Source organism: Colletes gigas, unplaced genomic scaffold, assembly GCF_013123115.1.
Source record: "Colletes gigas isolate AHSC1104 unplaced genomic scaffold, ASM1312311v1 Colletes_gigas_Sc00047, whole genome shotgun sequence".
Taxonomy (NCBI): Eukaryota; Metazoa; Arthropoda; class Insecta; order Hymenoptera; family Colletidae; genus Colletes; species Colletes gigas.
The window spans coordinates 663,338-680,629 of record NW_025106676.1 but is presented as its reverse complement, the minus strand read 5'-3'; the positions used below and the strand labels follow the sequence as shown (position 1 = coordinate 680,629).

The following is a 17,292-nucleotide window of genomic DNA, read 5'->3' as shown; positions in this document are numbered from 1 at the left end:
CTTATATATGGCTTTCAGACATTTACTTTTTTATCTTTGTACCTTTGCTGTTCGTGGCGCGAAACGAACAGAGCAGAACGGTTTTCATATTAGTATACGAGAACATTTGAGAAATAATACGCTATATAATACGCTGCAAGTAAGATAGACGACTATGTGCTTTACATAATTTTTTGTTTCTCGTTAGTGGACAATCACAGTTTCTAACAACGAATGATTTTATTCGCTTTTTGTCGCTTACGTTTTAGCCATAGAGGAAAACGAAACAGTCCCAATGCATTCTGTGGTATTCGATAAACGTTCCCGTTTCGATGAAGTTTGCAAAATATGTCGTCCTCGGAATGCATGGTACAGTACTAAACACTCCCTGGATAGGAATGAACAAAAAAAAAATCTGACATTTTCTTTACGATTCTTGTTTTTTGCGGTGATGGTACTTTTTCTCTTGCCTTCTAAACTTTGGCACAAAACGTTAACAAAACCACTCTTATATCTCATGTATACTTTTAAATGGATTTACTTAACATTTTACGTGTATATATTCCCCCTGAGCAGTTCATTAATACTTACGATTCTTAATATTTCTATACACAAAGTTTTTAGATTCTCCGCAAATACCAGGGCACTATGTCACCGAGCATAGGGGATCCTAAAATCAGACGATCACCTAAAATATTCTATTATTTCACACGCATTAGACATGTAATTAATTGTATATCTACAGGTAATATTCTAAGTTAGAAATTCTATTTGTTCGTGTATCGCATAATGTTCAACAATATACGTATAATAGAAGGCATGATGTAGTAAACAATCGTACGGTTAAACTTGCCTGTAGATGTATAATACATTGTATCGATAACGTTAATGAAAATTTTGTGACTAGTTTTGTGAATAATTTCCCGTAATTGTACCGATGATATAGGAAATTAGTGAGGATGTTCGGGACGTTGAGCATAAGTGGTTGGAGCACGATGGTAATGCACCGTTTATTGAAACGAGACGTACTCCAGACATTGAGAATATGGATCTTGACCAATACCATCAGTCCATATCACAGTCAGTATTTAAATCGACGCAAAAACAGTTATCGAAACATTTAGTTTCTGGGATTCGTTCGAGCGGATACTCATAATATCCTTTCGCAGGATGAATAGCAGTCTTAGCGAAATACAAGCCGATATACAACGTTTAGCAAATCAACAAAATCAGATACAACAGCAACATTTAATGACACACCATCAGCAACAAATGCAACATCAATTGCAACAGTTACAGAGTCTCAGTCAACAACACATGCAAGTGCGTGTATTTTATTTAATATCGTATCGTGTTTTGTATTTCCTAATATCTGGTTGCTTCGTTTCATTGTTTAGAGTTATGGAATGACGCCTATAAGTACATTAACCCCAAAGTTGCAAGATTCCCAACAGTCTCAGTTTTATTTACACGACCAACCGCAACTGCAAAGACGAATGTGGGGTCAGCCGCCTCCCACGCAAAGTTTGGCAAACGAAATGGCCGCGGTTGGGTACCAGCAACAAATTGATACGAGATATAGTTCTCCGTCGCCAGGTGAATATGGACGTTCGTTTTCGTTCAAATTTAATACAGATTTATAAATGTTTACTTTTTGAAATACATTCTTATAGTTTATCATCAAGATTTGCGCTTGTATCAAGACACACGGAATTGGGGATCGCACCCACCTCAACAGAAAGGGTTCGTTTTGCACGATACTTCCCAAGAACCGAGGTACCTTAATGGCGGGGATCATAGTCTTTGTAATAATCAAATGAGTCATCCTGGTTCCACATATCCCACATCTTCGTCTATCTTTAATCAAACTCCACCGTCTTCTGCTAGTCCACAACATCGTAATGCTGTGAGTAATTTTTTATATACGTAGTAAATTATTAAAATATTTATATTCTGATTCGTCTGGGTTCGTCTCGTACGTTCGAAATTTAAGGAAAAGGAACTACAAATGTTATTTATTTTTACTAAATTACTCACCTTTAGCATGGAGGAACTTGAAAATATTTACACGTATTTCGTATTCAATGAACTCGAACTGTTAAACGAACTCGTGTTTAACAGCTGACTTAGGAATGGGAGAGGCAATTCACCGATCGTTGAAAATCATACGTTCCACAGGTTTCCTACCAGAGATGATTGCATAGTTTTTTGTTTTTTGGTCACATAAGTACCGAATGTATTACTTCATACATATAAGTATCCAACGGTGATGGAACCAGTTAGTGATGTAATGTACATTTATAGATACTCTTAACAGTCAGTATGGCAGACATTGTCCGTATCGAAGCGTCACGTTCGGGCGCTCATACTTCTCGCGTATTATTCTCAACGAGGTGTTCGAAAATATTAACAATATGCGTTTTTTCTACTCGTCTACCACCACTAACTCGTATAATTACTCTTACGAGGTTTGTTTCTATACATATAATCTACCAGTGAGTGTATTATTAAGACAGTGTTTACAATGTGATACTCGTCAGTGAAGATATAATTCATTCTGATGGATAAATTTTCTTGTACAGCATTAAGTCACGTATAAAATTTTCATTCAGGTTCATCGAATAAGTCAGTTAATGAGCGAGAGCCCCGAACCAAAAAGGCCGACTGTACACCACATACCGATTAAATGCGAAAGTCCAATCGAAAAGAGGCAAGTTACTGCGTTGCACGCGCCCGTTCCAGCTCCACCCGTCGACGATATGAAACCTCAAAATATTTCGTTTATTGGTAAATACATTTCTTGAGCAATTAAAAATGTTTACATAAGATTTGCGTGGACATCCTGTTACGATTTCATCACCGCTGCGTATGTTTTAAAGGAAACGACGATGAGCTTTCACAAGGCATAAGAGGTTTACACATCACGTCTGGCAACCGTACATATAGAATTCCATCGCCGACTAGACCTTCTATATCACGTAATTCGTTTCAACCCCATCCATCGTTAAGAGAAGCCACACCATCTCCGTCTGGTACACCGGAAGTTACGCCCCTCGATCCAACCGACGCCGGGGAAAAAGGATTTTACATTTGCTTCGACAACGACGCGCCGAAGAAGCCGAAACCCACTCTCAAAGTGAAAAGAACATCTCCCAAGAAGGTAACGAACCAAGCCCCCAAATTAATATTCTATCGAACGTTCGAGTTTCCACATGCTCGTCTATCGCGAAATATTTCGTACCGCCGAGAAACCCTAAAATTTATCCCCAGGAACGAACAGTATCCTCCTACATCGACAACGAAGATTTCATGGTACGTTCCGAATCCCCGTCCACCATCACTGACAGAAAGCTCCTGGAAGCTAGGCGGGATTCGGATCGAGAGAAGCAGCGTCAGCTAGACGAAAGGGAATATCATCGACAAGAAATGAGAGATAAGGAGTTGCAAAGAGAGGGGGAAAGAGAGAAGCAAAGAGAGCGACGCGATGCTAGCGCGGAGAGTCGACAATCCGGAGTCGGACTAATAATTGGAAATCAGCTCGCGAATCCTGATCCAGTAAGTTTCTATGGAAGTCAGAAGTTGGACGAACGAGTATTCTTTAAATTTGCTTTGTAGAATTCCTTGGACGAAATGGAGCGAAAGAAAGAGCGCATAATGCTGCTGTCGTTGCAAAGAAGGCAACAGCAAGAGGAAATGAAAGAGAGGAAAGAAGCAGAGGCACAAGCGCGCAGGGAACAAGAGAAAATGAAAGCGGAGGAAAGAGCTCGTAAAAAGGAAGAGGAAAGACAACGAAGAGCATCTATTTTAGAGCAACATAAAGTTAAGAAGGCAATAGAAGAGGCAGAGAGAGAAGTGGGTATCTCGAGTATGCTATTTGCTTCAGTTAAATTAATCATTGCACACTGCGTTTAGGGCAAGGTTATCGATAAGGAGCTTCTAAATGCAATAAAGCCAACAAAACTGCGTAATAAGACTGCAACGACCCGGCCACGACCCAAGACGATTCACGTGGACGCTGGCGCCGAGTTGGACTCCGGGGCACTGACGCCCAGTCGCGGGAAAAAGGGATCTTCTTCTAACCTAAGCACAGGTATGACAGTGGATGCGATACGGTTCAGTAGTGTAACAATTATCGTTGCAATGATCAGTGTTTCTTGGAGATTAATCGTACACAACAAAATGATTGTCTAGAATTCGTGTTAAAAGTAAAAACCGTTATCTCCAAGATAACAAATACCAATGCTAACAAGTGTACTCCTTTGTTATAATATTCTAATAGTTTCTCAATGTTGTAATGTAATTGCATACATCTTTGCATGGCGAAGGTTCGAGTCGGAAAAGTTTTCTTTTTTCCCTTTTAGTAATGCCGTCTTTCCATACTGATTTTCGTTGTTATTTTTCTTTTTTTTTTTTTTATGATATCTCACCCAATCACAATTCACAAGCTCCAGATTTTCTCACCTATGCTAGTTTATGCCCTCGGCTGTCCAAAAGCAGTTAACGAGTCGTGACAGTCACACGTTCTTAGATTTATTTGAATAAACTAGAATAGCGAAGAAATTTCGAGCTGATTGTTTTGCACTAACACACTTACTGTAGCGTCGCTGACCTCCCCGACGATGAGGCGAGACTACTACCGAGGCTCGCAGGACAGTCTTACTGCTGCCCATTTTGATGACCGACGTTCCGGCCCTCTTTATCGGGGCGGCAGTCTCAGGGGTACGCACAACACACATTCTCTGACTCGCATTTTACCTGCAACACCACACACACACATACGCATATACACAGGCATGTGAGATTCTTCACTAGAAAACAATAACAAAAGTTCGTATAAACATGTGTTCTATTTTTTTCAACACATTGCACCCTTCACAATATGTAGATGATCAAAATAACCTCTGAACATAAGCCTGGGGGAAACCTACTATTCGCTGCCTTATCCCATCTGGTTGTCAAGATATTATTTATAATAATATACCATTTATTGACACCTAGTATTCTAATGTTCACAGAATTAAAATACAAGATTCAACGCCAGATACTGGACTTTAATATTCTTATCTTAAGACACACGTTTATACGAATTTTTGTTACTATTTTCCTGTGTAGAACCTATGATGACATCTTGTTTATGCGTGTACGCGTGTGTGTATTAGCATACGAAATGCTAACCGAGTTATAAAACTAAGATTATTAATCGTTTTTTCTATAACTATTAACATGCTGATTTGAAGTTTTTCGCTTATACTTGCCGCTTAACGACGAAGTTAAAAAGATCCGCGAATTGATTTCTTGTATTGTTTTCACTTGACCGAAGAAAGCGCGATATACATATATTGTATGGAAGTCTGTGCAAATTATTTTAACGTAGAAATGATTTTGATCTAGCACTTGCCCCTTCGTACAATTCTGCATGCTCAAATTTATTTTTTATATCTGTGAATTAGTGTAATGTCGTAGCAAAAAAAAAATGTCTTAAATAATATCTAGTATCAACCTGGGGAGGAACTAATTGATTGTAATAGAGGTACCCTATTTTAGTATCTTCCGTAGATTCGCCCGACGACGGTAGAGGATCCTCGCCTTGTCGAAGCATGAATCAACTCGGTCGACGCGGTTCCTACAAGACATCCAGAGGTGGGTTGATTATTATTGTTCAAAAGAATGCCATATAATGTTCCTTAAACGTTTGGCTTGATGAAAGTAGACTCGTTGCAGGATGTATCACTGGTATGGGCAGCTACGTATGAATCTTACAATGTTGAATATTTCATTAGCGTTTGATTATTCTCCAAATACCCGAAGTAAGGGGGTATGACTTTATTTGAGGGTATGAGTTTATTTTTAAGTAGCGCCTTATAGTAGATATCTTTCAGTTGGAACGCAACATTTTTCTGCACCAACCTGCACCGGCTACCTTGAGTTTTTGATGTTCCTAGTGGACATGGCTCGTAGTTAGACTCTGCCCCTGATGCAATGACGTACGATTGAAGCATCCCCTACTATTAATCTTTGATCGTACATAGCGTTTGGAATGTAACAAGGTAAACATTGCATTATTGCAGATGTGCAGGAGCCTCAGCAACAGGTTAGAGGCAGGCCTAAATATCCGAGTTACCAAAACTTTAAGGGGAGAAAGTCTAATTCCTTGATGAATTTGTGTGGTAAGAAGCACCAGTGACTTGGAATACGTTTATCCCCCCTCTGCCGTGCAACAATATTACGTGTCCTGTACACCGTTCCAATTTTTCCTAGGCTATAGCATACACGTAGTCGCATGGTGGCAGATCGGAGCACAGGTGGCAGTGAATTTACACGCACACAAACAGCACATTATTTATTTCGAAATTCTGTCTACCACGTTCGTAATCCATACATACACTAGAAGTCGGATAAATGCCCCGAGCCAAGCACTTATGGAGTAGAAGATCGATTCTAATTACAGAATCAAGGGGAATCTTCTCTGAATAGTGGGGATGAGTAACGGGTACTTATGGCATAAATCAGTTTAGACATTTATGAAAATTGAGACCCCAAGTCGAGCATTCATGCTGTAGAGGATCGATTCTAGTTGTAGAATCAAGGGGAATCTTTTCTCAATAGTGGGGATGAGTAACGGGCACTTATGGCATAAACCAGTTTAGACATTTATGAAAATTGAGACTCCAAGTCGTGCACTTGTGGAGTAGAAGATTGATTCTAATTGTAGAGTAAAGGGGAATCTCCACTCAGTGGTGGGGATGACTAACGGGCACTTATCCAACTTGTACTGTACTCAGAAAATGATGAGGTTCAATTGCTCTATTATGTTTATTGTACCATTTCTGTAACGTACGCGGCAGATTCTATCGAGTCAGATGGAATTTCGACTCTCATTCACAGGATAACTCATTCACTGCAGTAGATACGATTCAGTTGACGCTTGTTGGGCTTACTGTTATACAGCACTGGTTCTGGGTACCGATATATTTAGTGTTTTTCAGATTATTGTTGGTGGTTCCAGTTTCCGTTTAATAACCTTTCACTCTGACTCACATCTAGGTCCTGTATCATACGGTTATCCTATCACTTACGTTAAATATGTATTTGTTCTGTCATTCCTCTCTGTTTTTATTTCCAGGTATTATGGTAAAATGACACGGCAAATTCATCTAAAATGATTCGTTCTAAATTATAATTATTGCATGTATCGCACGCATATCGTCACATTTAACGAACTCTATGATTATCGGATGAATTTGTCGTCTGTCATTTGTCTGACTTAAGATCGCAGTATTTGTCACTAGCAGTACGTTTCGTTACGAGCGAATTTATCCATTGTTCCTGGTCGCGCGTTATGATATTGTAGAACAATAGAACCAGTTATAAAGTTATTAAAATCGTCTCGTGTCTTCGTTATCAATTATTCCCGGCAAATAGTTCCTTAGATCATCTTAGAATCGCAAGAAGCTTCTCTCTGTTTAACGATAAAATAGACAAGCAGATAGTATGAGAATACAAATATTTTGAATTCGTTTATTGGACGCAAGCTATGAAGATGGATATTCTTGAAGGTCTTTCGTAAGTCTAACAAGTGACTAATATCTCTCGGTATTATCAGGAACTAACCGTTAGTAATTAATACAAGTTACTTTTGTTCGGATTCCTCTTGCTTGGATGGGTAAACGTTACAAGACCGACTATCGAATGTCGTACTGTCCTTTATCGTGAACGGACACGTATGTTTGGACACTTTTTCTTATTTCTATCTTCATATACCGAGCTTGCGTTCGCAGGTTCGAGTAGTGATCAAGACGGTATGATGTGTCGATACACAGATACGGATAGCGGTCTGGGCAGAGCAACGCCTCCGAGGAGAGCTCCGAGTCCCGGAATGGGCAGCATGAGGCATCTTCCATCCCCGTCGGGCCCTGGCTCCTTACCTCCCGGTTTGATGACGAAGAGAAGAGTATTCGACGACGGCAGCAGCGACATCAGCAGCACGCCCAGTTCGATGATGGACTATAACGGTATGCAAAATTAATTAGAATAATTATTCTGGCTGGGATATTCGACCTAAACGATTCCCTTATTTTCAGGGATACGTCTCAAATTCTTTATAGCTATTATAAAACACTATTATAAGACACCGTCTAACGTCTGTTATAATTTTTCTTTTGCAGGTCCAAGATTGTATAAGCAGCCAACGACAAAATCGAATCGTGGTATCATGTTAAATGCTGTGGAATATTGTGTGTTTCCGGGCACGGTAAACAAAGAGGCGAAAAGGAGAGTTTTAGATGAAATCGCGAGATCGGAAAGCAAGCACTTCCTTATTTTATTTCGAGATGCTGGCTGCCAATTCCGAGCTCTCTACTCATACTGCCCCGACAGAGAAGAAGTATCGAAATTATACGGCACCGGGCCGAAACAAGTCATCGATAAAATGTTCGACAAATTTTTCAAGTAAGTTCGCCATTCTCCTATTTTTATTATCCTATTCTTTCTCGTAATTTATAAATCTACCCAGATGGTTTGGGTACACTTTGCATCGTTTGAATAACGAAGGCATCATAATTGATTAATTATTAATAAGGTGAAACGTTTTACATGACGTTTATTTCTCCTTAGATACAATTCGGGAGGAAAATGCTTTTCACAAGTTCATACAAAGCATCTGACTGTAACCATAGATGCCTTTACAATACATAATAGTCTTTGGCAAGGGAAAAAAGTGAATTTGCCGAACAAGAAAGACATGCCTCTCGTCATATAGTTTTACACAAGTGTCACACTTAACATTATGCTACTCTATGCCCTCTGTTGTTCATAGTTACTATTTTAATACAGGCCCATATTAAATTAATGCAAACGTTGCGTTCTTAGTCAATTTTATAAGGACAAATGATTGATGCTGACTCGCGAATTTAAGTACTCTCATTAAATATGATTATACGGTTACAATTAAACGGAGCATTGTTACCATACGTTTCCCTTTAATTTGTCTTCTGTTTTCTTCCCCCCTCCCCTCTCCCCCTTTTTTAAGTTAACGTTGGCATCAATCACTGTGCCGTAAGATTACCAATATCTACCATAGGAACGGTTTGTTGTCAGTATCTAATATCTTTGCGGACTAACTTTCGACGTGTAACCGCCTTGTAATCATGTAAGCTGCTGTGTTGTAAATGAAAGATGTGACTGATTATATTATATTATATTTCTTATATTCTTTTTTTTTCGCTATGAGAGGCAGGGCTTTCATGAATGTTACGTAATTCGCACACGCGTTAATTAAAAAATTTCTTAATTATTATTATCGTAGTTGTCTTTTATCGATCGATCGCCAAACGCAAACGGAGGATCGTTTCTGACAGAGTGAAAGATTTAAATATTCGATGCGATTTTTCTATTTCATTAATTTCTAATAGAACAGCGAATAGCAAAAAATTCGCTGTGCGTTAAATTTTCTGCTTTAGCATCGTAAGTTCTACGGTTTTTTATTAAATTTTTTCAAGCTCAAAATTATTTTGAATTCCTTGAATTGTAGTGTGTGTCACTGTCGCTATGTAAGGCTAATTAATGATTCCTCGTAACTGTTGACAGTTGCAACAGAATATACAGGCTCGGAGCAAACTATAGGTAAGAACTTAGGGATCAGTGGAGCACAGTAGGAGAAACGAAAACGCCATAATAAACATATTAGCAAAAAATTCGTTGTGAACGATAATTGTGAACTGTGATTGGACAAATTTCTTTGTTAAATCTGGTTTTGGAGGTTATGGAAATTAATTCGTATTGTAAACTATTACAGATATATATATCTATATCCATTTTAAAATTAATCGATACGTCGAATTTTCGAGGTTAGATTGTCTAGAAAAAATTTAAATAATACGGAATAAAACTCCAGTACTCAAACAGTATTAATCCAACTATTAACCAGAACTGTTGCCTTCGAAATTAGAAAACAGAATGTGTTCGAAACGATATTTTTTAAAAATCGTTTGGTGCCGTCTGACGACTTCTATCAACCCTAAAATTTGAACCTATAGTTTCTCTACATCCTGAATAGTGTAATTCGTCGAGTAAGAAGAACCAGCTCACGGACAAAAGTGGATATGTACATAAATAAGTTGATTTTGATTAGTGGAAGAGAATACCAAATCAGCCTTAAGATCAATCCGAATGTAATCGATGTGCGAGGATGATTTTCTTTTTTTTTTATTACTGTGTAGGTACGTGATAATTTATAATACGCTGCGTTGATTTCAATTGTTTGAGTTTTGTGAAGCGTGAATATAGAAATCGCAAGGATTTGAGAGGAGAGAATGGGACCGTACCAAACAGTACCAAAATTAAAATCTCCGAGGGAAAGATATTGTCGAGGAGCGTAAATATGGCAACTGGTGTGAGATTTTCGATCGAATTGTTCTATTTCCTGCGCGCATTACATACTTATCTTTTTGTGACATACGAGACCGTACGAAATCTTGTATCGTTTTCTGTTTGTAAGAGGAAAGCAGATGGCATGGAATTTACACCGTTAAATTTCCCGGGCCTAAAATGCGATTTTAATCAAACGTGTCTGCATTCCTCGCAACCCCTGGCGGCGTGTTAGCAATTTATTTATGAACGTCTTAGCGTAAATTTTAACGAAGCGGACTAAAGTCTGACCGGTTTGATGAGTTGGGCAGTCCCCTTTACGAGTTTTGACGGCAGCATGGATTTATTTTCAGATGTAAATTGCTCCCTTTTAGTATGGTTCTTATTTCCTAATGGAACGTGTCAGTCCAATTTCAAGCGAACGTAATAATGCGGCCCCCGTACTGTACATGATGAATAATTAGCATAATAATGTAACGGAAGAACTATTTATTGTGCCATAAATTTAATGTCCGCCCTTCGTGTGGGATTGGCACTGACCTTCCATCTTGACAATTCGATCTTTTTAACGTATATACAATTCGTTTGTCGTAATATGCTAATAGGACGAATGGATAGTAATAGATAGAAATACATTTTTGTACAGAAATATGGAGGGTCTGTCCATTGTAGAATTTTCATTCTGTTCGTTCGTTTAATTAAGTTATATCGTAAGGTTTAATAATTTTCGTATTTTATCTTGGCGGGCATGTGCATGGAATTTCGAGCAATGATGTTAAAGAGAAAAAAAATAACGAAAAAGAAAAAAAAGAATCGGTTCACTTTAGACCCCCTATATTCTGCAATGGCGTAACACACAACCGTATTGATTATTACTAAGTAATTAACATATCGAATTTCATGTTCTCCATGATTAATCGCGGAAAATATATTTTTAATTCGCAACGACAAAACTTGGTTCGATCGTCCCGAATTATTTCGATAGCCTCGGTGCACGAGACTTGGGGTAAAAGGAAATTTAAAAAAAAATCCGTCGATTATAGTATCCAAAGAAAAAGTTCATTATTCTATTCTCGTCTATTGTAAACTATCGTCGTGAAATATGGTGGATAGAAAAATTTTCGCGAGCTTCAAAACCTTGAAACAGTCCGACTTGACAATATTGAACGTGAAGTAAAAACGCCATAAGATGAATTGTGAGACGTGGTAAGTCGAGTACAGTGAATGGGGGGAAAAAAAATTATGATAACGATGTAGTCACTAATCTTAAGGGTCAACGAGGAGAGTATCGGGCTTGAGATGGGATCGAACACAAAGTTTAAGAAAAGGATGTGTTAACTGTGGGTGGAAAAGTGGTTGCTTGTGCTTGATATTTATATTTTTCGAAGCAGAGAATATTATTAGTGAGCTGGCACCGGCGTGATAAATAATGAAACAAAGACAGAGATACGAATGGAATATAAATAATCGCGCTTACTAATAATAAACGATTACCTTTTATGTAACAATCCTTCATTTTTATTATCGCAAGGAAAACGGAAACTGAAACTTCGTAAAATCATAAATGTTCGATTTATCCATGTCTGTAAATATTATGTTTTTATATACGCATAAATGAAAACTACCACTCGATGATATATATTTATTGAGTACGTCAAGTAAATTTCGGTCATATTTTACTGTTAGCATCTTGCAGTCATCAATAAAATTTAATAACCTACTTTGCAATAGACTTTTATTCTTCTGCGAACGATAATATATCGAACTAAGTGTATTATTCGTATTATTGGGCTGTAATGTTAATGTACATAAATTTTTGGAGTACAGAAGAGGGTAAATTAGACGACCATACTTTCTCATTGTTATATATTTTATACACAATAGCGGAGGCGTCATTGTTAATTTTTTCTGCGTATGTATAATATATTACAATTCAACGAATAAGAAAAAATACTAGACATAAATATTAAAAGTATTTTTGTGAAGAACATTTCTCCCTACACGTACAACTTAAGGACACTTTACAAGGCTATTGACTTTCTCCCGTGTTTCGAATCGCCTTAAATATTAGATCGATACCTTACTATTGCTACAAAAGTACAAAATAATTTCATTTTAATACGCGGTTTTGATCGAGCCAACGCACACTGGCTCTCGATCGAAGTCGCCCGTTGCACTTACGATTAACGACAATAAATAGCATTAAATACTGATGTACATTGTTTCATGACTTACAGGTGAGTTACAATTAAACTATATATGGCAGTGATCTTGCTACTTACATGTATGTTTGTTTTACGATACGATCGGACGCGAATATGTGCCATAATTTGTTCACGAGAAAAGTCGTTTCTCAAACTATGCCTCGCAAATAAAAAATATACGCGCCATCGGAAAATTATTCTAACGACGAATCACTACTTCCATCTTTACTATTTATTACGTTTCGCTTCTCGAGACTTTTATCGAACAGTGTTTCTTTTTTTTTTTTATGTATATATTTCAAGTTTGTACTATGTTGTACGTCGCAAGATTTAGTAGAATGCGGAGATATATGTAAAATACAAGATCTTCAGAGTACTTTTATAAATATTATTATCATTAAAGTATCTATTGGAATGGCAATATGAAGAGCAACGAATTATTTCTATTTTACGTTAGTACTTCGTCAATGGTTCTCGAATTTCATGATATAGCCGGTGTTAGTCAATTTGCAATGGTAGAAAGTACAATGTTTCTCGTTTATTTTCAATAAAGTTAATTACTGCGTAAGTTTTAATTAAAAGCGTTGTCTGTCGTATGTACAAATTAGTAGTTGCTATCGATTCGTCTTTTTACATTGCATTCATAGCGCTTCCATTTTTACAAAAATGTCGTTTCCAATGATAATATAAATAACCCCCAGCGTTTGCAGGACTCCCGGATAACTGGTCGCAAGTTTCGCCCCGGGTATCTGTTGCTACGAGACCAGACGTTCTGCCGTGAAAAACAAGTTTGAGAAACACACGGACGTAGACATTTTACACGGTTCGTATGTTAGCATCTTTTGGCTTGGTTTAGTCTTAACGATTACAGATTTACCATCGCGATATGGCACTCCAAGTGTGCTGTTGCATTGTATACAGTTCACGGAAAACATTTCAAGCACTGTGCTCGTCCTTTGAACAGTCTTTGGAACTAAATTTAACGACTCAGAGTTCACGTGTTGTACTGATCATTATTGTACTGGGCAGGAGCTCAAATGAATATTATGCAACTCGTCCATGTCTGTCCAATCGCGTCTCTCCCCCCCGATCATCACGTTTCTTATGCATCCGTTGAAGTGGTCTCTTGTTATTAACGTTCCTTTGGGAGCTGAGCCTGCAACATGATCGTTAATTGATCATTTTTTAATGCAACTCGCATAGTTGCTTGTTAGAAAAAATAAAAAAACGTTCGTGGCCCTGTCGAGCATTATATTCTGTAAAATTAATGTTTGAGAATATATTGGGGAGACTGAAAATATATAGGATGTTCAGTCACCCGTGGGAAAAATTTTAATAGGAGATTCTACAGGCCAAAATAAGACGAAAATCAAGGATACTAATTTGTTGGTTGAGACTTCGTTAAAAAGTTATAAAAACATTTCCGGTCACACAGTATATCTTCGGTAAAGAATTTTTTTCCCGAAAGTGCGTAGGATTTCAAGGGTATATGTATTCACAAAAATGATTGTAATTGACCCCTGCAATTGAAAATAATTTTTCCAGAACGATTTGAAATTTTTTAATTTCGCCGAAATATTTCAGCAGCCTCTGTCGATTTTTTTTTTAAAATTCGTTTTTGATTTTTAATAATTTTGTTTGACGCCGTATAGAAAAGTTGTCTAATACTTTTTTGTAAGTACCCATGAGCTCTATTTCAGAAAAAAGTTTCATTGAAATATATTCACTATTGTGGGAGTTATGGCTGTTTGAAAATTGAATCATTTTTGTGGGGGTTTTCTCACTTTACGGGGTTAAGAAACAACTTTTTCAATATTATTCGAATTTCTACATATTCTTCACTAAAATACGCGTCATTTGCATTGAAATCCCCCAATCCGTTCAAAAGTTATGACGTTTTAAAGATACACATGAAATTTTAGAGTGACATTTCTAGCCTGGAATTATATTTTCGGCAAGGAATTTTTTTCTCGAAAATGGTTAGGATTTCGGGGGTATGTCTATTCATAAAAAAGGATTGTAATTAACCCCTGCAACTAAAAATAATTTTTTTAGAACGATTTGAAATTTTTTAATTTAATTTTGTAATAACTTTTTAACGAAGCCTCAATCAAGAAATTGATATTCTTGATCTTCGTTTAATTTGGCCTCTAGAATCTCCCATTAAAATTTGTCCCAAGGGTGGTGGAACATTCCGTATGGTTTTGAAATATTGTAATTATGTGTGGTCTTTATTAAAAATAATAATTCCTTTACCTGGCAAGCCACCGATGTACAGAGGTCCAGAGACTGTAGAGTCCATTATATGATAATTGACGTTGGCCGGAAGCCCATATATTTGATCCATCTCGTCGACTTTGAGCGTCAATTCTTCGTCGTTGTAAACCGCCCGTATTTTGTGCCATCGGTTGTCACAAATCGTGTATGGACTAGTAAAACGTTGCTCCACGTACAATGGATTGTTATCTCCCAAATCGCCTGACATAATCACTTTACCATTGTTCAATTCCAACGATAATGATGGCGAATTACCGGGCGCCGTTATGGTAAGCAAAACGCCCGATAGTTCCGATGTTCTGAATTCGAACTGAAGCTCCAACACGGCTCCTAATTCGAAATTCTTCTCTGGAAAATTTATTATATTCATTTGAGATTTGAAAATTTACCTTATGAGTAATATTATGAATATATAACACTATTTATATTTATTCGCAAGCTTCCCTTATGTAGTATGGGGGTTTCAAACCTTGAATCACTATAGTGTGAAGTAATAAAAATAATGGAAACGTTCACATTAAAAATTTTATTCTAGCTTGAAATCCTCTATTGCTAATAAATTGAAAATGATTACTGTTCTTGGAAAAGTTAGAAATGATTAATTTTAAAAATCTGAGGTTTCAACAAAATTGAAAATTTTATTCCAGAAAGTGATCTTCCTAAACAACAATATTTGATAATATTCGAGTTTGACTAATACTTTCGACTACTGTTAATAGTTCTTAAATTTCGTAATTATGGTATGTATCCTTAAATCCTCAACTATGTATGTGCACCTAACTACAAGATTTCTAATAGACTCTGGTCTTATAAGTACATATCTAATTTTAATCTTGAAAGTAAAATAATAATGTGCATATTGCTAATAACTCCAACAGGGGGTGCCCATAGCTTAATAAATAATTAAAAATTCATTAGTTTATCTTACTGTATATTGCATAGGCTACGTCTTGAAAATAGGCCCCACTTTCGACGTTTGGGAAGCACTGGCCCACTTGGTAAGCTCTGCTCGTGGAACCCACCATATCGTACACGTTTCCATTTACCCTCAAACCTCTGATGCACCCTTTTAGCGTTTCAAGTTTGACCACAACCTGCTCGGGAATAGGTGTCCCGCTTTCAGGAAGTCCTCCTATGTACATCATGGACGCCAATCCGATTTTTCTTGGTACTTTAATCGTGCGAGGAGTTTGGGAATCGACGAGCAACGTTAGTTTTCTTTCGTCGTGACTGATCACCACGTGGTGCCAATTACCATCGTTGAACGGTGTTTTAAACAGTATCTCCTTCTTCTGTTTACTTTTCACCAGAAGCAACAGCTGCCCGTCCCGAATCACTATCATAAGATAATGCTTTGGTCTGAGGCCCTGCGAAACAACGATTCAAAGCTTTCAAGATCATTTTTAATCTTGTTCTTGTTTGTAACATTTAAAGATATACACATTCTTTCCATTTAAATAATAACAACGTTAATTTAAATAGAAATATTAAGAATTGTATAAATGACCCATGATACTATGTATGATACTTCAGCAATAATTCATCTATTGCGTAAAAGTGTTAAAACAGATTATAGTAGAAAAAAAAAGTATTGTAATTCATTCATCATTTGCACAATTGCCATGCAATAATTGCAACGTTCTTATTAACAAGTTAGAAAAGGATGTATATAAATAAATTGCAAAATATTTGTCATGCATTGTATGGTACAAATCACCAAACAATTTTTACGATTGTAACGATTAGAAGTGGGAAGTATAATAATCACATACTGGAGTAATAAACAGCAGGCCGTTCGGATAGTACGTCCTGAAGTCAAATTCTATCGCGTATTTCTTCTCCCAGAATTTTTTAAAATTTAAATAAAGCTGAGTGTGGCTATTTGGCTTGTCCCCGAATTTCAGAGCCCCGGGCTCCAAGGAATAATACGGCACTTTTTGACATCCTTCCGGTTCCGTGGACATTCCTCTCGATAAGGATGCAGACAGAGTATAAACAGGGATATCTTTTCCCATACTTGGCCCAGGACGACCAATTAGCGCGTGCTCGAAACTGACCACCTCGTCGAATCGAATGATTCTGGAAAGAATAAACAATTATTAAATGTCCTCAATTTCTATTTATCTATTCTTTATTAGAGTCTTGTGACACATTGTCTTTTTCGTAGTTAATATTTCTCCAAATTGAGTACCGTATACCTTTCGATGGAACATATAGAACAACTAAATAAAATTTGAATAAAAAATTTAGTTTTGTAAAGGAAATTTAAAAGATTGCCCTTATACGAATTTTTACTTTTCTTAAACTGTAATACTTTATAATACACAAATACACTAGTTTTCTGCATTCTATTATTTCTCAATTATTCCTTTAATGTTATTATCGGTAATGCTTGTTATTCTTATTTGAAATAGTCCTTACAGAAATTTTGTCAACTATTTTAGAAAAGGGATTCGTTCGTTTGACT

General features: G+C 37.0%; 2 protein-coding genes across 16 annotated transcripts in view; one reads left to right on the top strand and one right to left on the bottom strand.

The window, feature by feature from the left end:
- Positions 1-12,179, top strand: part of LOC122403226 (patronin) — a 71,913-nt gene extending 59,734 nt beyond the window's left edge. For 6 of the 15 annotated variants that reach the window (XM_043406612.1, XM_043406603.1, XM_043406601.1 and 3 more), the window contains 15 exons: positions 926-1,059; positions 1,149-1,302; positions 1,377-1,575; positions 1,653-1,885; positions 2,592-2,766; positions 2,859-3,139; positions 3,250-3,534; positions 3,595-3,831; positions 3,892-4,069; positions 4,579-4,698; positions 5,524-5,619; positions 6,048-6,146; positions 7,758-7,991; positions 8,145-8,427; positions 8,593-12,179. In XM_043406612.1, coding sequence (XP_043262547.1) covers positions 926-1,059; positions 1,149-1,302; positions 1,377-1,575; positions 1,653-1,885; positions 2,592-2,766; positions 2,859-3,139; positions 3,250-3,534; positions 3,595-3,831; positions 3,892-4,069; positions 4,579-4,698; positions 5,524-5,619; positions 6,048-6,146; positions 7,758-7,991; positions 8,145-8,427; positions 8,593-8,737 — 2,853 coding nt within the window. In that variant the 3' untranslated portion in view covers positions 8,738-12,179. The remainder of the gene's footprint in view (positions 1-925; positions 1,060-1,148; positions 1,303-1,376; positions 1,576-1,652; positions 1,886-2,591; positions 2,767-2,858; positions 3,140-3,249; positions 3,535-3,594; positions 3,832-3,891; positions 4,070-4,578; positions 4,699-5,523; positions 5,620-6,047; positions 6,147-7,757; positions 7,992-8,144; positions 8,428-8,592) is intronic. The other 9 variants (XM_043406605.1, XM_043406600.1, XM_043406599.1 and 6 more) reach the window with 8 other exon arrangements.
- Positions 9,174-17,292, bottom strand: part of LOC122403219 (laminin subunit alpha-1) — a 215,255-nt gene continuing 207,136 nt past the window's right edge. The window contains exons 42-45 of the mRNA XM_043406591.1: positions 16,598-16,904; positions 15,754-16,192; positions 14,805-15,173; positions 9,174-13,704 (exon numbers count right to left, since the gene is read on the bottom strand). Of these exons, the coding sequence (XP_043262526.1) occupies positions 13,562-13,704; positions 14,805-15,173; positions 15,754-16,192; positions 16,598-16,904 (1,258 nt within the window). The 3' untranslated portion in view covers positions 9,174-13,561. The remainder of the gene's footprint in view (positions 13,705-14,804; positions 15,174-15,753; positions 16,193-16,597; positions 16,905-17,292) is intronic.